General features: G+C 35.9%; 1 protein-coding gene across 1 annotated transcript in view; it reads left to right on the forward strand.

Moving 5' to 3' along the window:
- The window catches only part of RNF217 (ring finger protein 217), a 136,406-nt gene that overhangs the window by 98,049 nt on the left and 13,719 nt on the right, over window positions 1-24,638 (forward strand). The window contains exons 3-4 of the mRNA XM_030809632.1: window positions 891-1,055; window positions 22,377-22,578. Of these exons, the coding sequence (XP_030665492.1) occupies window positions 891-1,055; window positions 22,377-22,578 (367 nt within the window). The remainder of the gene's footprint in view (window positions 1-890; window positions 1,056-22,376; window positions 22,579-24,638) is intronic.

Genomic DNA, 24,638 nt, shown 5'->3' on the forward strand with positions numbered 1-24,638 from the left:
CTAATAATAGAATGCTTTGCATTGTTTTTATAATTAGCCTGCCTTACATTGGTAGCAAACCAGGAGTATCCATTATTTTAGATGCTGCTTCATAGCAAATGCTGTTCTAGCAGTTTGTTTGTTACCGTGTTTTTATTGTTGTTGTTGTTTTGAGATGGTCTCTGTCGCCCAGGCTGGAGTGCAGTGGCACAATCTCGGCTCAACTGCAACCTCTGCCTCCTGGGTTCAAGTGATTCTCATGTCTCGTGTCATCCTCCTGAGTAGCTGGGATTACAAGCGTGCACCAACATGCCCACCTAATTTTTGTATTTTTAGTAGAAATGGGGTTTCACCATGTTGGCCAGGCTGGTCTTTAACTCCTGACCTCAAGTGATCTACCTGCCTCAGCCTCCCAAAATGCTAGGATTACAGGCATAAGCCACCACACCCAGACTGCTACTGTGTTTTTTATTTGATGAAGCATCTGTGGGGCTTAAAAATAAAATGAAATAAGCCATTCTTAAGAAGACAATGTAAATGGCTGGGTAATTCGTTCAAGGGAAAGGTGAATTAAAGGGCAGCCTGAGTGTGTGGATTTGGGGCCTTGTGAGCCTTCAGGTTCAATCTGGGAGACTGCACTTAAATCTGGGAGATTTTCTTAAAGCTAAATTGGTTTCCAGAACCAAATGTTTAACTCCAGTACAGCCTACAAATAGCCAAGTCATCCTTGCCAAAGCAGTTCTTTCCTGTAGTAACAGAGTATTTATATCTTAGTGTAGTTTGGGTCTTATAGAGGGGGAGGTATTTTAAATTATAAACTTTTAGCTAATTTCCCCAAGCATCACCTTCTTATCCTTTTAGACACTTTCAGTATATCCACTAGTAATTAATATGATTTTTTTCTTACACAGATCCAGTGCCCTACCTGCCAATTCATCTGGTGTTTTAAGTGCCACTCTCCTTGGCATGAAGGTGTTAACTGCAAGGAGTACAAAAAAGGAGACAAATTGTTGCGTCACTGGGCCAGCGAAATTGAGCATGGGCAGAGGAATGCCCAGAAGTGTCCAAAGTGCAAGGTGAGATAACTTTTAGGATGAAAAGAAAAAACATGTACATCTGGATATGACTGAACAATATTTACAATATTGAAGTGAATTATAACTGTCTTAATGCAGGTATGTAGAAAAAGAGTATTTGCTCTTTTATTTTAGAAAAGTAATTATATAATTAAACTGAAAATGTTTATAGATAAACAATGTATATTCTTATTATTTGCATTACTCTTCAAAATTTAATGAGGCCACACAATGTCATATATTGACTTAAGACATTGAAGTCCTTATATTACATTTAAAAATGAGGATGTACTTTATGGGAAAAAATAGCATAAAAGTGATATAAAAGTATAAGTTCTAGTCTTCCACGTGTACTATAATTACTTCTCAATTATATAGGCTTTGAATCCTTGCAATCTTTTGCTTTTCTTTCCTTGCTGACATTGTTGATCACTTAGAAATTACGTTAAATTGAATACCATTTGACGCAGCCATTCCATTACTGGGTATATACCCAAAGGACTATAAATCATGCCACTGTAAAGACACATGCACACGTATGTTTATTGCGGCACTATTCACAATAGCAAAGACTTGGAACCAACCCAAATGTCCAACAACGATAGACTGGATTAAGAAAATGTGACACATATACACCATGGAATACTATGCAGCCATAAAAAATGATGAGTTCATGTCCTTTGTAGGGACATGGATGAAACTTGGAATCATCATTCTCAGTAAACTGTCACAAGGACAAAAAACCAAACACCGCATGTTCTCACTCATAGGTGGGAATTGAACAATGAGAACACATGGACACAGGAAGGGGAGCATCACACTCTGGGGACTGTTGTGGGGTGGGGGGAGGGGGGAGGGATAGCATTAGGAGATATACCTAATGCTAAATGACGAGTTAATGGGTGCAGCACACCAACATGGCACATGGATACATATGTAACAAACCTGCACATTGTGCACATGTACCCTAAAACTTAAAAGTATAATAATAATAAAATAATATAAATTACATTAAATTGAACTGATTATTTTGCTTTTTTGCAAATCTGGTGAAATAAAAGCTCATAGCTAAAATCAGGACTTAGGGATTTTATGAATCCCACTTTTCATCTTTCTTTGATAATCATGCAAGTAATCAAGACCTAGCAGGCAATTTGAGCTCAGACCTAGATGTGTTGACAGTTAGCCAAGCAAACAGCCAGGGAAGACTCTCCTATGGGAGGTCAGCCAGTAAATTCAACCAGAAAACTTTGGATTTGATGTCTGTAGTATAGGGATCTGTTGAAGTTTGAAAGTTTTAAAAGATCTTACTTTAGAAAATCATATGTGTGTGTACACTTTGCCTTATGTGGTTTCTACCCTTTGCCAAATTTATTTTTGGAAATAATCTCTAAATTGGCCTAATTATCTTTTAAGCACAATTCTGCAATTACTTCTTGGAGACTTAGCACCAGATAAATGGAACTTGAATTGCCAGAAAATGTTTAAAATTTAATAATTATGAATACAATTGGAAGTAAAAGTATATTCTAAGGCTATAAATGAGCATATAGTAAATGTACAGATTTACTATACCAAATTCACATACTAGTTTATAAATATAGTAAGGAAAAGTATTGTATGAAATAACTTGTTGCATTTTTAGCAATTGGAAGAAATTTTTGAAATAGTTTAGATGACCTGGCTTTCTAACAGAAGTGATGTCTAAAGATATTTGGCCTAAAGTTTTCTTTGTTTTCCTTGTAGGAGGCAAATTCATCCACAGTCACCCATCTTGTTTTAGGGCCATTTCAGATCACTGCATCGGTTGCTCAGTACAGCTATTTTTCATTCCACTAAAGAACAACTAGAAAACGAGGCCTTTCCCCACTTTCTCTTGCCTTTTTAGTTTATTCAAAGCTACTGCTCAGTTTCAAACAAAACAAAGACCAGTAGGAACTTAAGAGTACTGTTAAGTTATTCTACTTAACAGTTATTCATAAGTGCACTTTATATCCTTTGGAAAGCTGTAAAAACAATTCCAAGTTAGCCTGGTTCTACAACTGGATTTGGAATGAGCACCACTGCAGCATTATACGTTGGGGAAATTCCGAATAAACTGATGTAACACAAAATACATACATTTATTACTGTAATCTCTTAACCCAACCTTAAATGGACTATAATGTAAAGGAAGAAAAAGAAGCTGACCACGGGGAATTTACTGAATGCTCTAACAACTTCCCACAGTTGTAACAAATGTAGATAAACTGTTAAGAGAAAGCATAAATGCTGGTTCCCTTTTGAGGTAATAGCTAAAAGGTCAGGGCTTTAAAAGGGATTACCTTTTAAATAGCTTAAAGGAAAAGAACCATGGAATCAGTTGACATTATTACATTGTAGCAAAGAGCCTACTTTCTGGTGGGATTTGGGTTTTGTGAAGTTTCTGTCTGTTTAAGTCATATTTTATGATTTGTTTGGAGTATAAATGGTTTCATTTTTCTTTCTCTTTTAAGCATGACTTTAAAACTTTACCTTTTTTGTTGGACCTTTAAATTATGTTTTGCCCCATGAAACATTCCTATTATTACAACAGAAACCCATGAGGAGATATTACTGAGTGAATTAATATTTGTTTTATACTGTAAGGCTTTCTTTTCATAAATATATCTTTCACCGTTTATAAATATAAAATAGGAAGATGGTAGGAATTTGTGAAAAAGAAATGAAGAATTTCTCACATAATGCCTCCAGGTAAACAATTATCACATATTTTCATATAAATGCTTTCAATCATGATAACTAAATGTATTTAAAATTTTGTTGTGAAAGTATATATGTGTATATATATACACACACACACACACACACACACACACACACATATATTTGTACCCTACTATAGGTATATGTTTTAATTAGTTCATAATTTTAGTAAATATTGTTATTTATTTATTTATTTTGAGACAGAGCCTCGCTCTGTTCCCCAGCCTGGAGTACAATGGCACGATCTCGGCTCACTGCAACCTTCGCCTCCCAGGCTCAAGCAATTCTCATGCCTCAGCCTCCCAAGTAGCTGGGATTACAGGCATGAGCCACCATGCCCGAGTAATTTTTGTTTTTTCAGTAGAGACAGGGTTTCACCATGTTGGCCAGGTTGGTCTCAAACTCCTGACCTCAAGTGGTCCACCTGCCTCAGCCTCCCAAAGTGCTGGGATTACAGGTATGAGCCACCACGCCCAACCATATTTTGATTTCCAAATGATTTGTTTATCAGGGTGATATAACATCAGATAGAAATTTGGAAAAGAGAGGGAAAATATTCACCCAGAATTCTGCCGCTCCAGTATACTTACTCCTAACATCTTATTGTGTGCCCTTGGTCTTTCACCCTATTTAAATGGCTTTTTAAAAAGTTTTAGTCACGATGTTCAAATAATTTAATATCATTACTATTTTCACCTAACATTGCAAACATTTCTCATATTACTAAGTAGTTTTCAAAACATTTATTTCATTAACCATGAACTGTGTAACACTTGCTTAAATATTCCTCCACTGTTGGATACCAAGGCTTGCTTGGTTTGTTCTGGGATTTAAAAAAATTGTGTATTATAAATAATGTATTGATAATATTCATCTAGAATTTTTTTTCCATATTTTATACCTTTGAAAGCATATATTTATAAAGGTAGAATGACTGGGTTAAAGAATATCTAAGTTTTTAGTATTTAGCACATATTGGCAATTTGCTTTCTAAAAGGAATGAATCAATTTATAATTCCACCTAGAAAGTTTGAGGACCTGTTTCAGTATGAGCATTTGTTGGCATTTTAAGTATTTTTTAAATATTAATTTAATGATTTTAAAATATTTTTTCTTGTATTTTATATTTTCCTGTTTGCTTGTAAACTGAATATAAATTCATGTATTTTTGAGTTTATAATGCCCCCTTTTAAAATTTTCTGTTCATACCCTTTACCCATTGATGTGGGACAGATTGGGACATATTTTTATTATCAAATTGTATGAGCTCTTTATTTCGATATTTAAACTCCACTTCTGGCATTATTGTCTCCACATTTTCCCTGTTTTCTATTTCTTCCTTTTTATTTGAGTGGTAGTTGTTTTTTTTTTTTACTTAATTGATTTGCATATGTATTGTTTAATTTTTTTATTTTTGTTTGACTAAATATATTATTCTCTTTGTGGTCAAATACACAAGCACATATGTCATATGAACACATATTTTTATATATTTACATATCTCTGTATATCTTTTGTAAATATGTTGCTTCTAAATTTAAAAAATCATTTATTCAGAAGTTTGATTAAAAGTTCAATTTTCTTCCTTTAACTATTTGATTTTTTAATATTTTAACTCTTTAATCCAACCATAATTTATTTTAGTGTTTATTATGCATTGGGTACCTGAAGTAATATTTTTTCCAAATTGAAACCATCTAACCCAACTGTGTTTATGGGATGACTTTCCCCTCATCAATTGATTTGTAATTTCTCTCTAAATTATACCTTAAATTACATCTTAAATTACAATATCTTAAATTATAATACATAACAGTCTCTTTTCTTGCTGCTGATTTTTAAAGAAAATTCTGTATTTACACTGGTGAGTTTTAAATGATTATACCTTTGTTAAATTTGCTAATCTAAGCAAGGTTTGATAATCTATTAATTCATCATTTTAATTAGTATTCTAAATGAAACAAAATTTTATCTTACTTATTTATAAATATTACTTCTCTCTTAGTGAGTTTTTACCTTTTTCTCAAATGGATAGCCCAATTTAATACATGACATAGTATTATGAAGCGATTCGACTTGTGCTTAGAAATCAAAATTTTTATTTATAATTGTATTTTGGCAGGTAATCAGGATGAACATTAAAATTTTTTTCCTCATGATCAAGATACTTACAAGTATGATTTTTATAGTAAGATAAAAATATACAAACATATCTAGAATTAATGTATAGAATATTTTTATGAAAACATAACCCACCACATTAAGAGCAACTTTACTTAGCCATTTTTATTTGAATCTTATTATTCCTTTTTTTTTATTTTTTTTTTTGTTTTTTTGAGATGGAGTCTCGCTCTTGTCACCCAGGGTGGAGTGCAAGGTGCTATCTCAGCTCACTGCAATCTTCGCCTCCCGGGCTCAAGAGATTCTCGTGCATCAGTCTCCCGAGTAGCTGGGATTACAGGTGCCCACCACCAAGCCCGGCTAATTTTGTATTTTTAGTAGGGACGAGGTTTCACCATGTTGACCAGGCTGATCTCGAACTCCTAATCTCAGGTGATCCGCCCGCCTCAGCCTCCCAAAGTGTTGGATTACAGGCGTGAGCCACTGCCTCATTGCCTCTTAATGCAAAGTATTTTTCAGTCACTTATGAAACACCATTTTTTATCTTAACAATGAGTTTTCTGCTTAATGTAAATTCTTAGCCTATGCAAAATATGTGCTAATTTTCAAATGTCTTCTTTAGTTATCTTAGTTATCACAAAAATAAATCTAGTTTGTAGACTTAGTCATTACAAAACCAAGTCTATTTCGTAATAGTTTTAATATTAAATTTAAAGCAAGTAGGCAAACTAAATTTTGTTGGAGGTATCAGAATATTTGTTCAATGTCATGCAAAAATTCATTTTACACTGTTTATACCACAGATTAGATACTAAAGTCTGAGTTAAGAAGAAAAGTTTCTAAGTCAAAAATTAAAAGTGATGGGATGTATCTCAAAATAATAAGAGCTATCTATGACAAACCCACAGCCAATATCATACTGAATGGGCAAAAACTGGAAGCATTCCCTTTGAAAACTGGCACAAGACAGGGATGCCCTCTCTCAGCACTCCTATTCAACATAGTGTTAGAAGTTCTGGCCAGGGCAATCAGGCAGGAGAAGGAAATAAAGGGTATTCAATTAGGAAAAGAGGAAGTCAAACTGTCCCTGTTTGCAGATGACATGATTGTATATCTAGAAAACCCCATTGTCTCAGCCCAAAATCTCCTCAAGCTGATAAGCAACTTCAGCAAAGTCTCAGGATACAAAATCAATGTACAAAACTCACAAGCATTCTTGTACACCAATCACAGACAAACAGAGAGCCTAATCATGAGTGAACTCCCATTCACAATTGCTTCAAAGAGAATAAAATACCTAGGAATCCAACTTACAAGGGATGTGAAGGACCTCTTCAAGAACTACAGACCACTGCTCAATGAAATAAAAGAGGATACAAACAAATGGAAGAACATTCCATGCTCTTGGGTTGGAAGAATCAATATTGTGAAAATGGCCATACTGCCCAAGGTAATTTATAGATTCAATGCCATCCCCATCAAGCTACCAATGACTTTCTTCACAGAATTGGAAAAAACTACTTTAAAGTTCATATGGAATTAAAAAAGAGCCCGCATCACCAAGTCAATCCCAAGCCAAAAGAACAAAGCTGGAGGCATCACACTACGTGACTTCAAACTATACTACAAGGCTACAGTAACCAAAACAGCATGGTACTGGTACCAAAACAGAGACATAGATCAATGGAACAGAACAGAGCCCTCAGAAATAATGCCACATATCTACAACTATCTGATCTTTGACAAACCTGACGAAAACAAGCAATGGGGAAAGGATTCCCTATTTAATAAATGGTGTTGGGAAAATTGGCTAGCCATATGGAGAAAGCTGAAACTGTATCCCTTCCTTACACCTTATACAAAAATTAATTCAAGATGGATTAAAGACTTAAATGTTAGACCTAAACCCATAAAAACCCTACAAGAAAACCTAGGCAATACCATTTAGGACATAGGCATGGGCAAGGACTTCATGTCTGAAACATCAAAAGCAATGGCAACAAAAGCCAAAATTGACAAATGGGATCTAATTAAACTAAAGAGCTTCTGCACAGCAAAAGAGACTACCATCAGAGTGAACAGGCAACCTACAAAATGGGAGAAAATTTTTGCAACCTACTCATCTGACAAAGGGCTAATATCCAGAATCTACAATGAACTCAAACAAATTTACAAGAAAAAAACAACCCCATCAAAATGTGGGCGAAGGACATGAACAGACACTTCTCAAAAGAAGACATTTATGCAGCCAAAAAACACATGAAAAAATGCTCATCATCACTGGCCATCAGAGAAATGCAAATCAAAACCACAATGAGATACCATCTCACACCAGTTAGAATGACGATCATTAAAAAGTCAGGAAACAACAGGTGCTGGAGAGGATGTGGAGAAATAGGAACACTTTTACACTGTTGGTGGGACTGTAAACTAGTTCAACCATTGTGGAAGTCAGTGTGGTGATTCCTCAGGGATCTAGAACTAGAAATACCATTTGACCCAGCCATCCCATTACTGGATATATACCCAAAGGACTATAAATCATGCTGCTATAAAGACACATACACACATATGTTTATTGCGGCACTATTCACAATAGCAAAGAGTTGGAACCAACCCAAATGTCCAACAACGATAGACTGGATTAAGAAAATGTGGCACGTATACACCATGGAATACTATGCAGCCATAAAAAATGATGAGTGCATGTCCTTTGTAGGGACATGGATGAAACTGGAAACCATCATTCTCAGTAAACTATCGCAAGGACAAAAAACCAAACACCGCATGTTCTCACTCATAGGTGGGAATTGAACAATGAGAACACATAGACACAGGAAGGGGAACATCACACTCTGGGGACTGTTGTGGCGTGGGGAAGGGGGGAGGGAGAGCATTAGGAGGTATACCTAATGCTAAATGACGAGTTAATGGGTGCAGCACACCAACATGGCACATGGATACATATGTAGTAAACCTGCACATTGTGCACATGTACCCTAAAACTTAAAGTATAATAATAATAATAATAAAAATAAATGAAGTTTGACAAGAAAAAAATTAAAAGTGAGATGCATGCTAAAAATAAACACAGGATTATACATTATAAAAGCAAATAAACAGTTAATAAGCACTATCATACATACATACACTAAATTGTAATTTATTTTATTCTAAAGTCAACATATTCATTATTTCTAGATGACAGAAAGTTACTTTTATGTTTTCAAAAGAAATATCAAATGTGCATAGTCATTTCTGGATTCTGATATGCCGTCTCTATACAAAGTACCTTTGTCCGGTGGTCTTTGTTTGTGGTGTTATCACAGTAATAATAACACTAACATGTACTGACATTTATTGCATTTCAGTCTCCTTTGTAGTTACTGTAAATATATTGTCTCATCCAAACTTCAGATGTGATACTAAGGTTCTGATTTTCAGTGTACCACTCAGATCATCACTATTAAGTGATTTGATAAAACTTTTAAGGTTTTGCACAATAATTAAATAATTATAACATAACAGGATTGGTAGTATGTAAGTTACATTTGTTGTCTCAATTCTCAAAAGAAAGTTGTAAACAAGAGGTGATTACCACCATTTCAAGATGCAGAACCAGTTTCAGAGAGTTTAAGTAATGACCAAAAAAGCAAGCAGAAAAAAAGTGAATTGTATTTATTCATAATTTGTTATAAATTTGGAATTAGAGGGATTTACTTGTCATGGTATTTCCCTTTAGATACTTTATTCTCTTCAATCCTATCATAGAATGCTTTGGGCAAGAATGTATTGATGCAAAGAAAATGAATAATTTTCCCCTGTTCACATAAGATCAACACAAAAGCCATTTTTTTGGTCTCTTATATCTGTGGCTATGTAACTTGCAGTTGCTGAAATAAGAATCTGAAGTATTAATGTTGCATCTTATAGGTATCCTGCAATTCCTTAGTACTTCGTATATCACTACAAAAGCACATTCAGAGGCTGATGACTACTTTCAAATATTGCCCATTCAGGATAAAATAGCTTTCCCCTAACTACTGATAAACCATTTTTAACTCTCCAGATTGCTGGAAATCACTAAATCTGGAGCAGGGGTTATCATTGGCACTGTTTTTATGGTATGCCAAGCTCTAGACCTCAGTTGTTAGAAGCATGATTGTTTGATGGCACATACTTTGTAGGATATTAACTTGTATCCAATGCCCTGTTTTTATGACAACTAATGTTAGTACTTGCTTACTATCCTGAGATTAAATATAATGTGACTACCTATAATATTTTATTTTAAAAATCAATATGTTGTCTTAGTTATAAAATAGAAATAAGTGAAAATATCATAATGAAATAATGCATATTTTAACATATAAATACTCAGATATCATGACATTTTATGGTACCTAAAATGAAGAAGTAAAAGAAGAAATGAAGAAATAATGAAGCAGTCAAATTTGTGCATGCATTTAGATTTAAGAAACCTTGAAGTGAAATTTGAATGTTATCAATACCTATCCTTTATATTTAATATTTTAAAATGAGGACAAAATATGTGTATATATTATTTATATATATATTGCATGTCATCTATACTTGTATGCATATACACATACATATTTATGTGTGTGTATGTACGTGTATATATATATATAGTTAAGGTACTAGAAAATGTAGTGTACATTAAAACCATGCAAACATATTTTGGGCTTATATATAAAGTAGAATTAGGTTCTAAATATAACCAATCTCATCAATTTACACAGTAGTTATATAACTGAAAAATTCATTGTATATTAAAACTATCTCGCCTGTAATCCCAGCACTTTGGGAGGCCAAGGCGGGCAGATCATGAGGTCGGGAGATCGAGATCATCCTGGCTAACACAGTGAAACTCCGTCTCTATAAGTAAAAAATTTAAAAAAAAATTAGCCAGACGTGGTGACAGTCGCCTGTAGTCCCAGCTACTTGGGAGGCTGAGGCAGGAGAATGGCTTGAACCCAGAAGGCGGAGGTTGCAGTGAGCTGAGATCATACCACTGCACTCCAGCCTTGGCAGCAAAGTGAGATTCCATCTCAAAAAACAAAAAAAGCCATTCAAGTGTTATTTTGTGTTTATATATAAAATAGAGTTTGGTTCTAACTTAAGATATTTCAAACAGAGTTTTACCAATATGAATGTCCGATGCATTTAAAAATTACATGAGAAAAGCTTAATTCTGTATTGTGCAGGATATTCTAAGCATTGCAGGACATCCATAAATGCCAGCCCCACCATCTCTGTGACAACTAGACACCCCAACAACAACTAAATACTGAAGCGTCTCCTGGGGCATGAGAGCACCTGTTGAGAGCTCTGTTATAGATGATGAGGGCTTCTGCAAAGGATGAAATCCAGTGATCTATGTAAACAGGAAATTGAGTAAAAAGCTGCCCATTTTCCATGTGGGTGCTGATGGAGACATTTTTGCTAAAGGATCTAAAGCTTTCTTAATGTAATTCATTAGTTTCCATTTTCATTTCCTTTCAGGTTTTAAGAGTTGCGTTCTCTTTCTACAGCAAACCACACATCGAATTAAAAACGGCACATATTTTGTTGTTGGCTTAGTCGGTAGGCAAATCGTAAAGTTTTGGGGAACTGTGAGAAAAGCTATATATCCAAATAGCTACTCAACATCTTCAACCGGATCTAATAGACTTCTCCAATGCAGTATGTTCTCTTCTTCCCAAAATGGTTCTTCTCATAGCTTCTCTGTCTCAGTAAATGGCCACTCCAGTCTTCCAGCTGCTCAGGCCAAGAACTTTAGGTTATCCCAGACTCTGCTTCTTTCATTTCCCATGTCCGGTGAGTCATTAAGTTTTGTAGATTGTGCCACTAAAATGTATTTAGAATCTGACCACATCACAGTACCCCCACTATCACTAACCCGGGGCAAGGCATCGTCTTTCTCTCTCCAGGATTTTTATGTACCTCCTAACTGGTGTCTCATTCTTCACAATGTTCTTAACCCAACAGCTAGAATGATGCCGTTAAACATAACGCAAATTACATCACTCTGCTCAAAATTGTCTGTGGTTCCTACTTCACCCAGAGCAAAAGTTAGTCCTATGATGACCATAGAACCCGTCACCCTCTGGACATGTCCCCACTCTGTGACTCCTCTAGTCTCATCTTTCCTTCCTTCACCCTGCTACAGTCAAATTTCACTACTGGCTATGCTTTGAAACAGCAGGTATTCTCCCTTCTCAGGGTCTCAGACTTGCCTTGTCCCTCTGTCTGGAATGTTCTTGCCACAGATGTGTGCACCGCCAGCTCTCTCCCTTCTTACATGTTTTTGAGGAAAATTCAGCTTCTCAGTAAAACTTCCCTTGGTCACCTTATCTATAATTTCAAACCACCATTCCCTATCTCAGTAGGTACTATCCCCTCCCATATGCCTTATTTTTTCTCCATAGTATTATATTACTTATCACTACTTAAAATAATGAACATATTTTGCAGCCATGAGAGCAGAGATTTGATCTATTTTATTCTCTGAGTTACCTCTCGTATTTAGAGCTGCTGCCAGGCTTTGGATAGCACTAAATAATAGATAATGGCTGAATAAATAAATGAATATACTTTTTCATCCTACCTTATATGGACTTTTAATGAGAATTTGTTGTGTGCCCTGTAGGATGTGGTTCTTTTTCTTGTGGAACTTGCAGAAGGGGAGACATAGTCTTAGACTGACAATGATAAGCACTATTGCACTTAAGTGGAACGTTGCAGGGAGTATTATACGAGGGTTCATGGCGAAAGGACTCAACACCATCTTGAGGAATCCAAGGGAGCTAGGTTGTGGAGGATTGTTGGATGGATTATGGCATGATGAAAGGTATCCAGAAGAGGGAGATTACAATTAAAACTGCAAAGGCACAGAGCCAGGAAGTGTTTGATGTCTCTGGGAGCCACAGGCACTTTGTGGTTAACTTAGCGTAAGGTTTATGCAAGGAAGTGGTGAGAGGTGGGGCTGGAGAAGCTAACAAAAGCTGGGACTTTGCAAACAACATTAAGATAGTTGGGTTTTATCCTCCAGACTATAGGACCCATTGAAAAATAAAAGCAGGGGAGTAGTGGTATCAGATTTATATTTTAGGTTGGCTGCTTGTTGATTTTATGGTGCTAACTGTAGACATCTGAAAGAAAATAATGACAATGTGAACTAGGCTAGTTGTCAAAGGGCTGGAGGAGAAAAGAACTAGATAAATATTATGGGGCTAAAACTATCTGACCTTGATGGAAAGTTGAATGTGGGAAGTAAAAACAGGATAACCACCAAATATTTAGTATTGGTATCTAAATGGATGGTGAGACCATAAACTAAAATAAAATAATGGAGACAGAGTTAGATTTATTAATTTTTTGTTGCAGTGGTGAGCCATGAAATGATGATGAGTTTGGTTTTGTTCACTTGACTTTGAAATGGCTGTGAGGGATATAGGTATATCTGACTAGCAAACAGTTACTATGCGAAACAGAAGCTCAGGAGCCAGGTCCTCAGTAGAAATAAAGATCCACCTTTGTTGGAATAAAGTTGAAACCATTTGAATGTGGAAGTGATCACCCAAGAAGCAAATGCAAAGTGGTGAGTCCTGGATGGAATTAAGGGCTTGGTGAAGGAACAGGAACCTCAGAGAGGAGAGGAGAAGCTGGAAAAAAGATGTCACTGAAGCAAGAGTGTATCAAAGGTCAGGAAGGAGGTACTGAGCGACTGATTAAATGACACAGAGCTACAATAAGATAAAAATTTAAAACATGTTCGTTATATTTGGCAGATGGGGGTCATGGATAATATTCATGTGTTTTTTTAAAAAGTATTTATCAAGAACATGCTGTGTGTTGGTACTGTGCACAGCTCTTTAATGAGATAATGAAAAAGAAGTACATGATCTGGGCCCCTGTAGATTTTATAGACTGGAAGAGTAGAGAGTCTGAATGGAGGGATACAGATAATTAGAGTTTTAAAATGTAGAGTGAGGAATGCTGCAACAGGGCTAGTGCAGGGTGCTTCTCAATTAGTAGATACAATGCCATAAATATGCTGTATTTAGAATTCTCTCCCTACCTTTAAGTCTCCTTAACTGGAGAACTGCTACTTGTCCTTCGTTTCTTAGATCAAATGTCATTTTCTTAGAGAAACCTCCTCTGACCCTTACACCAGATCAAGCTCGTCTATTAAGTACTGTCTTCATACTTCCTACTTTCCCTTCACAGCATTTGGCATAGCTTATGAATATATATTTGTTAGTATAATTGATTACTCTCTGTCTACACCTATAAGCTCCTTAAGGGCAGGAGCCATGTCAGACTTTATCAGTGAGAAAATATTTTTTCATGCATTTGGCATAGCTTATGCATATATATTTGTTTATACAATTGGTTAATGTCTGTATACATGTATAAGCTCTTTAAAGGCAGGAGCCCTGTCAGGTTTTATCAGTGAACAAAGTAATTATTTGTCGAATGAATAAATGAATGAAAGACAGCTAGATGTTTCAAGAACATGGGATTGCAGTCAGCTTAGGAGGAATTGAGATGCAAGTAAGAACAGTGAGTAGAGTATTCTTTGGAAAAATTTGGTAAATATGAAAAGGTGAAGGTAATCATTGGGTAGAGGGCCAGGTGGAATGAAAGGAAGGATTTAGTAGGATGGGATGTATAATCATAGAGAGGAGAGGTGAAGATGAAGCTGAAGGAGGGGAAAACTGGCATCTGAAGATTTCTGAGAACATGGGGCAGTGGGATCAAGGGAAGTGGTGTGGTAAAGAAGAAGGAAGAAAACTAGACTCATTTATTGTATGCCTCTACCCTGAGGAATAAGATTTGGACAGTATACTGCACTTTAATGAATTCTTGTCATTATAAATTAATTATAAGATTTAACTTGAAACATGAAATTTTCTATAACAAAAAAAGAACTCAGTACATTGGAGACAATTAATGCTATCAGAGTGTTGGCCTTAAAAAGCTGACATTATAGCAAGAGACACCAAATAATTTTGAAATCAGCATCTTATTTATTTTTGCAACATAGTCTACTGTGATAGAAGCAACTGTTTCTTGTTCATTTGGAGTTTTATACCTGATAATTACCTCTAAATAGTAGTCTTTTACACCCAGTCCTTGATATTGTCTATTGACTCCCTGACATGGCAGTTGAGGATTCATTTTACTTACTTGAATTTAGCTGCATTCATATTGCTGCAAAGGATGTGATTTCATTCTTTTTTATGGCTCAGTAATATTCCATGATCTATATATACCACATTTTCTTTATTCAATCCACTGTTGATGGGCACCTAGGTTGATTCATTTTGTTTGCTATTGTGAATAGTGCTACAATGAACATGCAAGTGCATCTTTTTCGTGAACTATTTTCTTTTGGGTATATACCCAGTGATAGGACTCCTGGCTCCAACTGTAGTTCTAAGTTCTTTGAGAAATCTCCAAACTGCTTTCCACAGTGACTGAACTAATGCACATTCCCAGCAATAGTGTATAAGCATTCCCTTTTCTCTGCAGCCTCACCAGCATCTGTTGTTTTTTGACTTTTCAGTAATACCCATTCTGACTGGTGTGAAATCTCAGGGGATTTTTTTTATTTCAATAGTTTTTGGGGTACAGTTGGTTTTTGGTTACATGGGTAAATTCTTTAGTGGTGATTTCTGAGATTATAGTGCACCCATTATCCGAGCAGTGTACACTGTACCCAGTACGTTATGCCTCATCCCTTTCCCACTGTTACCCCCTATTCCTAGTTCCCAAACTTCATGAGATCATCTTATACCTTTGCATCCCCATAGCTTAGCTCCCACTTATAATTGAGACCATATGACATTTAGTTTTCCATTCCTGAGTTACTGCACTTATAGTAATGGCCTCCAGCTCCATCCAAGTTTCTGCAAAAGACATTATTTCATTTCTTTTATGCTCCTGAGTAGTATTCCATGGTGTATATATAGCATGTTTTCTTTATCCACTCATTGATTGATGGGTACTTAGATTGGTTCCACATCTTTGCAGTTGTGAATTGTGTTGCTATAAACTTGCGTGCACATGTATTTTTCATATAATGATGTCTGTTCTTTTGGATAGATACTCAGCAGCAGGATTGCTGGATCCAATGATAGCTTTACTTTTAGTTCTTCGAGGAATCTGTTTTCCATAGTGATTGTACTAACTTGCAGTTCCACAAACGTAAAAGTGTTTTCTTTTCACCACATTCACACCAACATCTATTGTTTTTTGACTTTTTAATTATGGCCATTCTTGTAGGTGTAAGGTGGTATCTCATTGTGTTTTTAATTTGCATTTCCCTGATAATTAGTGATGCTGAGCATTTTTTCATATGTTTGTTAACTGTTGGTATATCTTCTTTTGAGAAACATCTATTCATGTCCTTTGTCCACTTTTTTATGGGATTTGTTTGAGTTTCAGGAAATTCTTTTTAAAGCTTTCCTTGTAACTTTTGTTTCTAATTAATTCTTCCAGGTATCAAAAGTCATTGAAGGAAATACATATATAAAAATACTTTTAAAAATAAATTAGAGGTTAGGATTTTATCTAGAGTAAAATATTTGTTGGGGGCAGTAATACATAACAGTCAATTTAATTATCAAATGCTGCTTAAACAATAAAGTAAGCCTTCATTTCTTGGTGAAACTGGAGACAAATACTTGTGGGCAGATGTATATTGATTTAGTCATAAAACATTGTAGGTTTAGCAGTTCATTTATTGTTGTTCTTCTACCTTATGATTAGGTAGAACCTTGTTTGAAAATAAAAGGCCACAATCCAGTTCTATTTTCTTAGGTACTTTGTGGGCATTTTATTGAACTAAATGTAAACAACTTGAGGAGGACAGTTACTATTTTCTTCATGCAGATGGTTCCCAAGTTAGGATGGTCTGACATGATTTCGACTTTTCTTATCATTTTTCAACTTTTCCATGATGTGAAAGTAACATGCATTTGGTAGAAACCATACTTCAAATTTTGAATTTTGATCTTTTCCCAGGCTCACAGTAAGCTGGGCAGTGGCAGCAAGCTGTGCAGCTGGCAGTCACGCCCGCCGTCATGAGGGTGAACAACCGATACTCACAGTGGACTGGGTGGCCAGCATTTTTTGCATATTGTGTTTTGTTTTTTTCACATCCCATGTCTACAAATTGCCCATTTTCAAGCTATGATATTTTCAACTTGGAGCATCTGCCTACACACACACACACGTATATATATATAAATCTCTTATTGCAGGTTCTAATCCATCCTGTGAAGAATATCCTAGGCATAAAAATGGCTCCTTGTGTCATTTCCATCTACTACAATGTGGACTTAATATCAAACTCTTATAAGGGAATATCTAGCTTATTCTGAACATTTCATCTTATAACCTTAAGAATAGAAAGATATAAGTAATGCTTGGTGCCTAAATATTCAATTCCTTAAATGTCAGTCATCCTTATTTGTTACAGATAGAAGAAACTATGAGTACTAACAAATCAAATGTAATTCGTGGTTTATGAGTGGTCAATTTTATCTAATGGATTAGGATTACCTAGTCTTTCTCCATCTTTTAAGTAAAAAGAGAATTTTGATACTAAATTTTAGCCACTTGGGCAATTAGTTTATTTTTTAGCAGAACTAAACTGATGAATATTTTTGGAGCTATAATAAAAAATAAAAACAGCTTCATTGAGAACAAAATGAACTTTCTGTAAATATAATTTAAACCTATGTTTTAAGGCTTTATGTTTTCAAAGATGACACTGTTAAAGTGAGACTGATAAAGGTGTACTTGGGGAATTCATTAGCATAAGAAAAGTATTATCCCCTAGTGGTATGAGTTTAAAATTACAAGTTGCTTAGCAAATGTGAAAAATAATGTCTCCTGTTGCAGATTGCATTTTGCTAGTTTATTTCTCTGTTAGTGTCAAATAATAACTTGCATTTTGTTAATTTCTCTGTTAGTGTCAAATAAAATATTCATATCTAATCAAGATATATTCATAATAATATTAAAGGCAGCACTGTGTACTTGACAGTTGGTAAATGATGAAACAATTTTTTCCATGATTATGTGTATAAAATACTCAAATTAATCTATGGAGCCATATAGTCCCAAAATGTATAAGGTTACTATAGAGCTTATAATTTTACCACTTCCTGTACAGAAATATTATTTGACCAACAGTATTTTAGTTGCCTGCTGCGTTTGGAATATAATAATACTAATAAGGAAAGACTGTTAAAAGAGAAAGCCTAGAAATTGCAAACCTAATTATTTAAATGAAATAATAAATAGGCCACATAAAGATTTTAGAACCCAATGAAGCAATATTACAAACAGATATAAAATTACAGTGAAAATTATATGTGAAATATGAGGCAAAACTTACTAGAACAAGTTTTTCTGTCAGGAAAAGTGATGCCATTTGAAGGAAGAATGGCACAGAATGGCAAAAACAAGAAGACATAGATATACCTTGTGGAGGGAGAGCTGACATGTTTGTCTGACTGGTTGGCAAATAATATGATTGATCTTCTGGTGTTACCTTTTAAGTTCATAATAAGAGGCTACTTAGCATAATAAAGAAACAGACATGAATTCAAAATCTTTCTCACTCACGAGGATTATCACTCAGGCAGATTACTTTTCTGACCTCTGGTTATGAAAAAGATGCCAATCTCATGGTGCGGTTATAAGGCTTAAAAGTGCTAATCTGTGTACAATGCTTGGCACATAATAGGCTCTACGCAAAAATTAGTGCTCCTTCCTTGGTAGATCACCCACGACACTGCTATCAGTGTCAAATCAGGAAATTTGTTAAGTCGTATTATCTCCACTTTAAGATCAAACACAATATATAGTCAAAAAGTTGAGTGTACGGTGCTTTGGGTTTTCAGCAGTTGTCTTCGAACATGTCCTAGTGCTCATGTGGTTTAAATAAGGATCAGAAATGATTCAGAGGTCCAGTAGGGCTGTTGGCCTGTGGTATTCCTAATGCCATTTACTGTGCTAAATGGATGTGGCTACAGTAACCATTAATAAACATGAACAACAGAGGGTAAGTGCTGGACTAGGGGCTGACTTACAGAAAGCTAAAGGGCTTAAGCTTCAAAGACCTTCACCTGCACAGGCCCCTTCTTAGGCCTTGTATCTAATTTGTATTTGTAAGTTGGATTATTTTGCTCAAAGAAGGCTTCTCAAATTAAACAATCTACAGGCCTTGGAAAACCTGATTCACTGCTACTGGTCTGTCATGTAAAAGGAGAAAAAATCACTATGACTAAAAAAGTTAGATAAGGCAACCCATAGCAAGAAACATGAGTTTTGCTTTTCTTGCCCAAATCGTGATTTGTTGGTAACCCTTGACCCTAAGTGCTTATATGCCCTTGACCACACCCTTGCCTATCTAGGAAAGCACTCTCTAGTCCAGCATCAGCCTAAGAATTGCCCATATGTAGAAGTAAGAAAGGGGACTGCCTGGCAGTCCAGGAACTTGCAGTTAAATTACCCAGGTATTTGATTTCTGGCATTTTTAGGTGGGTAAAGGGGAACAAGTAGATGGAAAACAACTTTATATTGACCTGACTCCATATGTGCCAAAACGAGTTGGGCACTGTGCATAGGTTGTCACATTTTACACTGGTTGGTAAGGAATATTATCTAACTTGACGCTTGGGAGAGATAAAGTAACTTCTTTTTAAACAGCTAGTGGAGCTAGAATTCAAACACAGGGCTTTGTGAAGTCAAAGCTCATGTTCTTTCCAACCTCCCTGTAAGGCTGAAGCTTACCTGCCAAGTGTCAGTCAGCCACTGGAAAGGAATGGACATTTCACCTCCCAGTTCACCTAATGATTTTGAGTACATAAAGTCCTGCCAGCCAATTGACAAACTTTTCTTTCTTGGTCCCTTCATTTCCCCATGTATGAAGTGCCCGCCTGTAATATGCCGTGTTCCACTTAATTATTACTTCTTCAAAATGATCACGGTCACCAAGAAACTCTCCAGTTAGGTAGGTAGGTAGACAGAAGATAGATAGATAGATAGATAGATAGATAGATAGATAGATAGATAGATAGATACATAGATACATAGATAGATAGATAAATAGATAGATAGAGGTGGGAGGAAGGGGGAGAGAGAGGTGTTATCTTTTAACTTTTACAATTACTATGATTAATGGCCATTATTAGTTTACAAGCAGCCTCATGAGTTCTTTTGAAATTCATATTGTTCCTTTAAATTGCAGTTTTATATTTTAGTTATTTAATCCCTAAAACTGAAATACTGCACATAATTTGGAGTTAGGAACTTCAAAAACTTTTTATTCCTAAAAGCTATACAACAAGGTTTTATTTTAAAGTAAAGAAAAATTTTCATCTCTCAACCTTTTCATTTCTCCTTTCACAGAACTCTTCTCTTTTTCCTGGATGATTTTATCCCACCTCCATAATCATTGACCAGTTTTTTTAATGCAGTTATAACTACACTACTTCAGACATTCAAATAAATACACTGTATTAGGCGAAGGAAAGGATAATTTTAAAGGAAATATGCAAAGTTGTGGCTTATGGCTAAGGCTTGACTGACAAGAGTCAAACAACTACTGAAGGATTTGACACACTTGTTAATTGTAAAACTCCCAGTTGCATTAAAATATTCACTGACAGTCTAGTCCCGAAACAACACAATGAATAGAAGCCTCTACTAATCAAAATGGTATCGGGAGCATTTTCAATAAAATTTCTAAGCAAAGAACTCACATATGAATGAATAAAGATGTGACTTGAGCAAGTACCTACTCCAAGTGCAAGCTTGTCCAACCTGTGGGCCGCTTGCTGCCCAGGACAGCTTTGAATGCAGCCCAACACAAATTTGTAAACTTTATTAAAACATTATGAGATGGTTTTTGCAATTTTTTTTTTGCTCATCAGCTATCATTAGTGTTAGTGTATTTTATGTGTGGCCCAAGACAATTCTTCTTCTTCTAGTGTGGTCAAAAGATTGGACACCCCTGCCATAGTGAAATAGACTATTTTTAGGAGGTCTCATTTTAGTAACAGGAGAACTGGGCAATTGTATTAGTCCATTATCATACTGCTATGAAGAAATACCTGAGACTGGGTAATTTATGAAGAAAAGAGGTTTAATTGACTCATGGTTCTGCATGCCTGGGGAGGCCTCAGGAAACTTACAATCATGGCAGAAGGCACATCTTCACAGGGCGGCAGGAGAGAGAATGAATGCAAGCAGGGGAAATGCCAGATGCTTACAAAACTATAAGAACTTCTGAGACTCACTCATTATCACAAGGGCAGCATGAAGGAAACTGCCTCCATGATCCAATTCCCTCCACTTGACCCTGCCCTTGACATGTGGGGATTGTTACAATTCAAGGTGAGATTTAGATGGGAATACAGAGCCAAACCATATCAGCAATGTAACCAAAATATTATGTATTTTGATTAAATAATGTTACGTTAAACTGTGTTGTCTTTTATGATTATTCATGCAACAAAGTATGCACAAAGATGGCTCTAATTTATATACAATATCTTTCCATGAGGATTCTGAGTTGAGTTTCCAATTTTATCTCAAAGAGTAAAGTCTTGATTATAACATGGTCTCAGTGCTTGAGGCGGTGACTACCACACTGTATGTTATATATGGTGTATGTATATATACCATACCACCACTGTATGGTATATATGGTATACATATATATGTATATATGGTGAACTAGCCAAAAATGAAATCCTTGTTACATGATGGGTGAAGCTGTGTTTACATGTAACTTGACTGCAACAATAGAGGAAGATGCTTAGTTGCACAGATGGTATTGTACAAACAGTTGTACAAACAACACATTTATAAATAATATTAGAGCTGAAAACTAAAATGGTATTGCAAATACATTTATATCTGCTATAATTTCCTTCAACAAAGAGACCTCTGCTTTTTGGTATTTATTCACAAAAACTTTTATGTAATCCTTTCTTTTAAGGAATACTCTTTATCTCTGCTTATTCCCCCAAGTTGGATCATTCTTGCTGATCATAGCATAAACAAAATATACTTTCAAAGCATTTTAAATTGCCTCCTAACCATTTAATTAGGTGTATGTCTGGAAAGATAAATGTGTCTTCCTTGGAATGTGTTTGCTTTTATATTGGTCAAGATAAGCCAACAGCTTGAGTACCTGAAATATTATCAAGCTTTGCACACATGGAAGTATTTGGTAAAAGGATAATCTTGGAGGGTATGATTATAAGCAAATTCACAGCCTCAGGAGTGCTATGAGAGACTTTTATTTTGGTGAAACTGGTAAGTGTTGTTTCATAAAATATGTGATTTTACTTTTTAAAAACTCGACTAACTCTTTCCTTCTCTTTCCCTCTCTTGCTGATACAGATCCACATCCAGCGAACTGAAGGATGTGACCATATGACCTGCTCACAATGTAACACTAATTTTTGTTACCGATGTGGTGAGAGATACCGCCAGCTCCGATTTTTTGGAGACCACACATCAAACCTCAGTATATTTGGATGCAAATATCGCTACCTCCCAGAGAGACCTCATTTAAGGAGATTAGTGCGAGGGTCAGTCTGTGGTGAGTGTCTGACATGCTTATGGGAATCTTCCCTGGGAATTAAGTAGTGAAAATAGAACTTGGAAATGTGCAGCCATGGTAATTCAGAGCACCTGCCATGTGCCCAGTATTCAAAGGAGGATATTCTCTCACCCTTTAAGATTAAAATTTAAAACTTAAATTTTCTTACCAGGACACTACTTATATGAGCAAGTAGATTTTGTTTGAAAAAGCAACTTATTAATCACATGCAGAAATCTGAAGTTATTTGCCTCTTAAATGTCTGAAACCCTGTCGTAAGCCGCTTAACAAGAGGGGCAGTGTCATGTATATTTTTGTAATGGGCAATAGCCAGCAGCAGGTCGTACACATATCCTCCACTCATTCGTGGAGGACATGCAATACAGTATAGCATGGAGCGTAGCCTAGGAAGGCAGGGGAAAAAGTCTACCTTTTAGAGCCCTGTAATAGAGTTCCATTATATCCATATAAGTGATAAGTCGTATATATTTTTCATTGTTTTAATTATTAATAGGTAACAGTTAATAAGTATCAAATGCCCTCAGTGCATACAAACCCAAGTTTAATTATCCAATTGAAAATGCTTTTGTGGATTTGACTTTTTACCCCCCTTCCTCAATAACACATAGTAGCCTCATACACAACCCCTTCCCACACTGGTACACAAGTATGCAAATAGAAACACAGACACCTGCCCATAAACAAATCACCCTGACCAAATGCCACTGCCTTGGGATAATACAGGGTTCTTTGACGGAATATTTCTTCTTCTGCTCCTCTGGAATGTATTCCATTCCCTGCTGCTCTGTAATGTAACCATGTGAGATTTCTTCCCCTTTTTCATCACGTGGATATCTGTTAGAATTCCTTTTCTGGCCGTGTTTCTCATTTGTAGGCAATACTTTTTATCATCTTCCACATTTCCATTTTCCTTCCTACTTTTGCCTAGTTACTTTATGAAAATCTTTATATTTCTCCTTAGCCCTTCGTCACTTCATGACTGTTGTGAACTATTTTCCTCCTTAGAAGCATATGATACCTGATCAGAACAAAGCTGATGTTAGTGATAGATTTCTATCAGGTAAAAGATAGAACATATATATGCAAATGCACTTTCACATATGGAAACCAATGCCGTCATTTTCTAAAATCTATGTGACCTCTATAAAAATATTCTTCCTGAGGCTAATGGAACATAATTTTCCACAGCCAATAGCATTCAATAGTCAAGACTGCTTTTAATGATTTTCCAGTGTGTGCCGCTTCTTAATTTGCAAATATGGTGGATGTTATAATTATATAACCAATATATATGTATTAGTTAAACAGATATTGGAGGGATAACTAGGGAATCTAACCTTAACCTCCAATACCATGAGAAAATCAGTTGCAAATTTAGTTTTGAGATAGAAGCTATTTGCAAATCTATATCTGCAGAGAGCAACATGAAAACACAAAATCACTGTATTTTCTGCATTGTTATTTTATTTTCTACTTCAGTGCCACCTTTAATTTTGTCGTGGCAGCGTGTTTCCATCCATTCTTTATTTTAAATAGAGAAGACATTTATTTGGCTCATGGTTCTGGAGGCTGAGCAGTCCAAGATGGAGTGGCTGCATCTGGTGAGGGCCTTTGTGCTGCATCATAGCATGGCAGAAGGGCCAGCAAGCCCATGAAACAGAGAAAATGGGAGCCGAACTTACCCTTTTGTCAGGAACCCACTCCTTTGATAACTGCACATTCCTATGATAGTGGTATTAATCCAGTCATAAGGGCTCTGCTCTCAAGACCTAATCACCTCTTAAAGGCCCAACCTCCCAACCTCCTTTTTGGCCTGTCTTTTGTGGGTGCAGGTGCATGTGTGCACATAAAATCACATCAGGTTAAACCTGTTAAAGTAGGGAGCAGCTGGCTTTAAGATAAACTCTCTCATCCACACTTATTTTCCCCACCCCAAGCACAGCTGCCTCTTAATTGCTGTTGGACCATAACTCCAAGTGAAGTGGTCCTCCCTCCCCCATCTCCACAAAAAGCAGGAAAAGTAATGTTGTAATATACAA

This window comes from Nomascus leucogenys, chromosome 3, assembly GCF_006542625.1.
Source record: "Nomascus leucogenys isolate Asia chromosome 3, Asia_NLE_v1, whole genome shotgun sequence".
Taxonomy (NCBI): domain Eukaryota; kingdom Metazoa; phylum Chordata; class Mammalia; order Primates; family Hylobatidae; genus Nomascus; species Nomascus leucogenys.